The sequence below is a fragment of the Maylandia zebra genome, linkage group LG18 (assembly GCF_041146795.1).
Source record: "Maylandia zebra isolate NMK-2024a linkage group LG18, Mzebra_GT3a, whole genome shotgun sequence".
In the NCBI taxonomy this organism is placed as follows: Eukaryota; Metazoa; Chordata; class Actinopteri; order Cichliformes; family Cichlidae; genus Maylandia; species Maylandia zebra.
In genome coordinates, this window is record NC_135184.1 from 5,816,858 (window position 1) to 5,824,869 (window position 8,012).

At 39.7% G+C, this 8,012-nt stretch overlaps 1 protein-coding gene and 1 long non-coding RNA gene across 4 annotated transcripts; one reads left to right on the plus strand and one right to left on the minus strand.

Annotated features, from left to right (window-relative positions):
- The first annotated feature begins 973 nt into the window (after positions 1–973).
- LOC143413702 (uncharacterized) lies at positions 974–3,963 on the plus strand. 3 transcript variants are annotated; one of them, XR_013094315.1, is made up of 4 exons: positions 974–1,037; positions 2,100–2,684; positions 2,778–2,858; positions 3,864–3,963. It is a non-coding gene; the product is annotated as an uncharacterized LOC143413702 (long non-coding RNA). The 3 variants fall into 3 exon arrangements; XR_013094316.1 differs by lacking the exon at positions 974–1,037 and having other exon boundaries at positions 1,985–2,264; positions 2,484–2,684; XR_013094314.1 differs by lacking the exon at positions 974–1,037 and having other exon boundaries at positions 1,985–2,684.
- A 1,477-nt stretch (positions 3,964–5,440) lies between these two features.
- On the minus strand, positions 5,441–7,748 carry LOC143413639 (tripartite motif-containing protein 16-like). Its single transcript, XM_076876943.1, has one exon. The coding sequence runs from the start codon at positions 7,567–7,569 to the stop codon at positions 5,911–5,913; it is 1,659 nt and encodes a 552-aa protein (XP_076733058.1). The 5' UTR covers positions 7,570–7,748; the 3' UTR covers positions 5,441–5,910.
- Positions 7,749–8,012: the final 264 nt, after the last annotated feature.

The window sequence follows — 8,012 nt, forward strand, 5'->3', positions numbered from 1 at the left end:
TTTGTGCCGTGTTTTGGTGGTTTTGTGTGAGCGAATCAGTGTGTGACATAATTATAGACATGGAGCCAGGAAGAGAGGACGCTCTGCCTGTTCCTCAATAAAAACCAGTTCATCAGCATTTCTGCTCCCAGGTCTAAAATGTACATAAGAAATATGATGTACACATAATTATAATGATATAACTTATAGTATATTATATATAAACGTACCAGTCTGCTGGTTAATTACATAATCAGGTGGAAGCAGTGACCTCACAACCTCCTATAAGCTTTAAGTTAAGGTTACTTTATTTATACCCACAGGTAAATTTGCTTTACAGAACAATGATAGCATTTGGCCTCCCTTCACAAACACACACACCTAATGAAACCTGACAAAACACATATTTAGTAATTAAACAAAGTGAATCAAATCAAAAACAATTCTTATTGAGTTCAGTGACAGCAGCAGGGACAAAGCTGTTTTTATAATGCTTTGTCCTGCATCTTGGAACTAGAAACCTCCGTCCTGAAGAAAGAAGCTAAATCCACCCCGTAGAGGATGGGAACCATTTTTAAGGATTGATTAAGCATCTGTGGTACCTGTTTAGAGTACAGGGAGTCTAAACAGGCCTGTGACTCATCTATCAGACGACTGGACCATCTCACTCACTAATTCAGTCAATTTTTCTCTGTGACAGAGGTCTGACTGAACCATGGCACCAAACAAAAAGATAAAACAGACTCAATAAAAGAACAAGAAAACAAAGTTCAAATCTTTCGCTCAATGTGGAAATGAGCAAGTTTCCTGAGGCAGTAAAGGCACTGGTGACCCTTTTTACAGACCGATTTGCAATAAAAGTTCAGTTTTTCATTGATTATGGTCCCAAGATATTTATATGATTGCACTTGCTCTATTTTCTGACCTTTAATTAAAGTGACTCTGTGCCCATTTAGTTGTTTCCTAAAATCAATAACCCTATCTTTTGTTTTAGATATGTTCAATTGGAGATAAGACTCCTCCCACCACTGAACAAAGTCATCAATGATTGGACCGTGGTGAGTTTCACCCTCTTTCAGTAAGCTGACAATAACAAAGTCATCTGTAAATTTAATGATGGCCCTGTTTTCATATCTGCTCTGACACGTGTTTGTAAAGAGAATGAATAATAAGGGCGATAAGAGACCCTGGAGGAGAAGCTGTGGAGGAGAACACTGGGTCAGACAGAACCCCATTTATTCTCACTCTTTGTGACCTGTCAGTTAAAAGATCTAAAATCCAGCAAACCAGGTTTTTCCTGATTTCAAACTCTTCTAAAAGTCTTTTCATTAAAATATGGGGCTGTATTGTATTAAAAGCAGAAGAAATATCAATGAAAAGAAGTCTTGCAAAAGTCCCTTTACTCTCTACATGTTTAAGAATCAGATTTAGTCGAGTCAAAAGCGCGTCCTGCACTCCTCTGTTGGGCCTGCACGCAAACTGCATTGGATCCAGCTGATATTCAATCTCTTCCATAATCACATTTCTGATGATTTTTTCAAAGACTTTCATGACAACTCAGGTGAGGCAACAGGCCTGAAGTCATTCAGGACGTTTGGACGACTAGATTTAGGGACATGAACGACGACAGCTTCCTTCCAAAGCGAGGGCACATTTTGTATTTGAAAGAATTTATTGAAAATAAGCTGAAATTTAGGACTGAGCTCTTTAGCACAAGATTTAATTAGGCGGCACTAATGTTATCAGGGCCCTGGCTCTTGTTCACATTAACTGTATGAAAGGCCTTTTGGACATCGCTGAGTTCAGTGATGAAGTGTTGAGTAACTTTCAGTTTCTGTTTCAGTTCAGAAGAACTAAAACGAGCATCAAGCATATTCAAATCTCTGTCTGGCTTAAAACCGTCTACAATGATCTGACTGCTGCTCTGGGGATTTTGAAACCCTGATATGGTTTTCATACAAGTCCAGGCAGACCCCAAATTTTTTGCAGCAAATTTTCTTTCAAGAAGGTTTTTGTAGATCTGTTTTGCTTTCAAGAGCTCGATTTTCAAGTCTTTGGTGACTGCCTGAAAGTCAGTAACAGCCCCCTCTTTAAAAGCCTGTCTCTTTTTCCTTAAACAGGATTTGATGCATTTGGTGACCCATGGCTTATTGTTAGGGTACACTTTAGCACGCTTAAGGGGTATAATCATGTCTTTACAAAACCTGCATATGAGCTAACATCCACCAAAGCATCAAGACTGAATAAAAACTTCCCAATCTGTCAATTGAAAACATTCCTGCAAGGTAAGCACAGATTCTTCTGACCACATGATTGATTGATGATAACATAATTTTTTCACCCCCCAAAAATTCACGTTCAAAGCAACATATCAGCCCGATATCACACAGAACTGTCACATGACATCAAACACAAGCTGTCAGCTCTGCAGAGTGGGCAATCATAATGAAGCAGTTCATTATAAGCTGCAGACTCAAGCTGCTCTTCATATATTTGTCCACCAGATGTCACCAAAGAGGACTGTGATGAAAGCTTCGAGTAATGAACCGTTTTTCATTACAAGCTTGGCCAACTGACTACAATCTACAATAAACTAATATGGCTTTTCAATCCTCTCTTCAATCACTTGGTACCACCAGGAACCTTTAAATGGGCACTCAAGCTGCCTGGAGACTGTTTTGTCGTGCACATCAGAGAAACCACAGGTAAGACAATCTTATCCAAAAGGTCAGTGTAACAGTATTGTTTTCCACCAGCTTAACCAAACTTCCCACACTAACTGAAATTTCTTTTCCCAGGCAAACATTAAACAGCAGCAGCTGGAAAACTGGAAAACCTAAAGCCAAATAATCAATAAAACATAACAAACTTTTGTATGAGTGAGTATTGATAAACTGAGCAGAATTAAACCTCAGTGAAACCACATATAAGTTCTGGTAACTGGCACATATTTATGTTTAATATGTTGTTTTATATTTTGATCAGTTTCAGGTGTTTGTGCGACTGTGTTAACCATCAGTAAAACCACATATAAATCACACTTCTGTGTTTAACAATTACAACACTTGATGCTGTTTTTCTGATTCAGGATTATGTGTGTGATGAGTTGGCCACACAGTTCTTATCTTTCTGCTTCAGACACACACAAAACTGCCGAGGTTGAAGCTTCAGTCTCTTTCTACCCCAGGTCTCACCACATTTCCAAAATGTAAACTCTGAGTCTCATAAGAAATGTGGTTCAAAAAGATGTGCTGATCTATGAATGCATCCTTACTGAAAGCTAAAGATGTCCAGCAGACAAAAACAGCAGCTGAATGAACAGTTATCATGAGCGAGTGTACAAACACTATCACAGGAAATAACAGAAATAAACTGTAGTTTCCATTTATACCTGTAGTATTTTTTCAGCTCCATGTCATCTTCCAATATGTCAAAATATGATTTCATTGTATCTTAAACAAATACAAACTTCTTTCTTCCCCCCAGAGAGCCAACAGTTTACTATCAGAACTGAGGCTGATCATTAACAGGGAGCAGCAGGTAACAAGGTCATCAGCAGTGGAGGAAAGTATGGAAGTAATACTCAGCTTCATATTTGAAGATACTCGAGTATCTTAGCTGCAGGTCTGGAACAATGGTTTTATTTCCTTTCCCATTAAACATCTCACACAGCCCCTCATCTGTGACCCTTAGCAAACCCACTGGATATCGACCTGCACATAAAGGAGATCAGATCAGTTCCATCTAGACAAGCTGTAACAGGAAAATGCTGCTTACACTTTGATGCATCACTTTCAGTTTGTCATATAAGACAATATATCAGATTGAGGCATTATTTTCCTGCAGTGAGTAAATCTACTTTGTACTTTACTCTTTTCTTTTAGGTAAAGGCTCTAAACAGTACTTGTACACTGTGGAAATCCCATAAGAACGTCTCCTGAACTCTGAAAAATAACAAAACAAAGACTAAAAGGAGGTCATGGGTGCTGATGATGATGCTGATGATGATGATGAGGAGTAGCATGCATTTAAAAAGTGACTGATGTCCTAGAATACAACAGAACAGTGTCTCTACAAACTTATGAAAACATGACAGTCTTGCATTAGTTTGTATTCTTATGATTTCAAAAAACGAGGGAAAAATCTCCTTGAAATGCACAATTCCTTTTTGTTATTTCTTAGTGTGTGACGTATTTTATTGGCTTTATGATTGGTGCAAACAGTTTCCTGATTCATAATGGAAATAGATTTTAGACACAGGAGGAACACGCAGTGATCAGCAGGAGCAGCTTGGAGTCCAGTCTTCTTCACACTGAGGAGGGACATATATGCAGGAACAGTTGTCATAACTGTTACAACCACCAGATGGCGAAAGAGTCCCACTGCAACTTTAAGCCATGAAGGATGTGTCTTGATGTTTGCTTGTGATAAATCTGCTTTATGTGAGTCTTTTTCAGAGAGTAACAGTAATATGTCTGATTATATGTCTTTAATCAGTAAAGTCTCGCTTTGCTAGAAATAAATCAATAATAAAATTGTAAACATGCAGCTGTATGTTAGAAGTCAAAGGGTCCTTAAGTCTTCTGTAAATTGACGGGGATCAAATGAAGGACACAAGTATCTGTTCTTACTCTAATAAATGCTGCTTTAATATCCAACAGACTATTTTCCTTCCTCATCAGCAGTAAACAGCTCGACTGCGTCTGTGCATTTGTGTCCTCCATACTTGTTTCCACAGACATCTCAGGCTTGATGCCACGATGCAGTGTAGAAACCTGACAACCCTCTGACTCATGTTCAAATGTTCAAGGACATTTCTCAGGATCATGTATGACCCCTTTTTGACATTTGGACTTTCATTAATAATATTTGTGTTTCTGAGTCATTTTTGTGGAGACTTCTGTCCAACGTAGTGTCCAAATGAAGCCTGAAGCTTTTCTTCACCCTCTTGTCAGATGGTCAGCAACAAAACTCTGTTCCAACCAATGTCTGATAAGAGATGAGACACAGCAGCTGAGCAAATGATCATTTCATGCTGAAGACATCCTCAGACAGAATTAAATACATACATAAACACAGCCTGGTGCCAATAACACAGCTAATGACACTGCTGTATCACTGGCTTTACTGATTAAAGACCATATCTGAAGGAAATCTTTGAACACAACAGAAAGTGACCTTTTAAACCTGCGACACTGATGCTGCATTCAAGGACCATTAAAAACATTTGAAAGGACTTAAGAACATGAAGAAAATGTGACTTGTTTCTCTGTAATGAGGCTGTTTTAGTGAAGAAAGTTGAAAGGTCACAGAGCGACTGCTGAATCTTCTGCTCTAAACATGAACTCTGAACTTTGTGATGCTTCAGGAGGAAAACTGCTTCAGTTATTCTCTCAGATTAGTTTCATATTTTCTGCATCAGATTTGAGTGAGATCCTGGAATGAAGACAGAAGAAAAGACTTTGTTCAAAGTTTGATTTATAGTCAAACCTTCCAGTTTATTCACACAATAAAACATCAACACAATATATGAATTCATTCATTAAAATCACAGTTTTTCCTCATTTGTTTGATGATTTTGACAAAAACAAACACAAACACACACACATGGTCTGCCATACTCATAAAGAGAAATGTCGACATTTTTCAATACAAATATTCCAGAAACATTTAGAGGATAGAGAAGTTTACATTTTCATGTGGAGAAATATTTTAGTAAATCAAAATGATGATGAGCAGTGATAGCCTCCATAAACAGTCACAGGAAAGATCTCCTTTAAAAACTGAGAAACATCAAGAGAACAACTAGAAGATGTGGAGGTACCACCCATAATGTTTGACTGACAGCTGATCTCTGTGCAGAAATGATGGAGAGAAAATAAAATGAAAACTAAAATACAGATTTAAACCCACAATATGAAAGACTTCAGTCTATTTGAGCTTAATCAACTCAGCAGTATCTCCATAATTTAACCAAAATGTTAGTCCAGCATAGAGCGGCTGAGTGAATGTGGTCTGGACTCTGTGGAGGAGAGTCATGGTTTCAGAGACGCTGTAGAAGGACAAAATACCTGCTCTGTGATCCAGGTACACTCCTACTCTGGAGGAACGAGGACCTGAGACAGGAGTTTCAATGTTGTTGTTCCGAAATGTATAACTGTTGTTGTAAAAATTTAATGACCAAGATTTGTCATTACGTCCAAACACACATTCACTCCCTCCTTTTCTGCTGATATTCTTGTATGCGACTGCTACATAAACTCCTCCCCCTCTCCACTCCACCTCCCAGTAACAACGTCCAGTCAGACTCTCTCTACTCAGGACCTGAAACCAATTGGTGAATCTTTCTGGATGATCAGAATAATGTTGTGTTCTCACGTATGTTACTTTTCTGTTCTCCTCTGATAATAACAGCTGTTTGTTTGCTGTGTTTGGATCCAGTGTGATTTCACGTGAATATTGTAAGAATCCAGCTCTGGTCTTTGGCTCTGGTTGTGACAGTAAAACATCCACTTCAGTGACTGTCAGTGAGATGTTTGTCCATTCCTCTCTCAGAATGTCCTGTAGTTTATCTCTGACCTCTGACACAGCTGCTGTCACATCCTCAAAGTAGCTCAGAGGACGGATATTGATGCTGGATGAGTCTGTAGACTCACTGAGTGCTGACAGTGAGGGGTAGTTGTGTAGAAACTGGATGTGATCCTCTGTGTGTGAGAGCTGCTTCAGCTCAGCATCTTTCCTCTTCAGCTCAGTGATCTCCTGCTCCAGCTTCTCCTGAAGCTCTTTGACTCGACTCACTTCAGTTTCCTGCTGGGATCTGATCTGCTGCTTCACATCAGAGCTTCTTTTCTGGATGAGATGGATCAGCTCAGTGAAGATCTTCTCACTGTGCTCCACTGTTTGATCAGCAGACTGATTGATGGCCTCCACCTCCTGTTGAAGCAGCTTCACATCTTTCTCTCTGTCCTGGATTCTCTGCTGGATGTTTTGTCGACTCACCTCCAGCTCTCTCTGCCTCTCAGTCCTTTCTGCTGCAGCTGAGACTGTGTCGTGGCCTTTATGTTCATCCACAGGGCAGAGATAACAGATACTCTGCTGATCAGTACGGCAGAACATCTTCATCACCTCATCATGACGAGAGCAGATGTTCTCCTGGAGCTTCTTGGAGGGCTCCACCAGCTTGTGTTTCTTTAATTGAACCACATCATAATGAGGCTGAAGGTGTTTCTCACAGTAAGAGACCAAACACACCAGACAGGATTTCACGGCTTTTAGCTTCATGCCAGAGCACAGATCACAGGCCACATCTTCAGGTCCAGCATAGCAGTGATCAGCAGGAGCAGCTTGGACTCCAGTCTTCTTCAGCTCCTCCACTAAATCTGCTAACATGGTGTTTTTCACCAGGACAGGCCTCGCTGTGAAAGTCTGTCTGCACTGAGGGCAGCTGTAGATTTTCTTCTTTTCCTCTTCATCCCAGAAGCTTTTAATACAGTTCATGCAGTAGCTGTGTCCACAGGGAATAGTCACCGGATCCTTCAGTAGATCCAAACAGACTGAACAGCAGAATTTTGTTTGATCCATTTGATTCATGTGCTGTGCCGTTTCACCGTCTCTCAGTGACTGTCAGACAGTTTCACTTCCTCTGAACAGAAACAACCTCTGTGCTCTGAAGGGAAACAGATCTCTGCTCTTGTTCACCTCCTACAGGAAATGAGGCTCACCAGCAACTGCATTTACACCATGTTGTTTAGACCCATCCTGATACAGACACATCTGTGAAGGGAGGCACGAAAGAAATATTCTTACAGAGCGACCAAGAGCCAATCACATGATGCAGGGTGTGTTATGTGTGATTACAACATGCAGTAACAAGTCTGACCCAGTTAAAGTTTAATAGTTTATCTTTACTTGGTCCCTTGAAATGTGACAGTCAACACTCAGCGAGTTCATTTTATATTTCAAAAAGTTCAGCAAAGTTTAGGATGCTGTGATGAATAAAAATAAATCAAACTTTATATTTTGACATTTTCTAA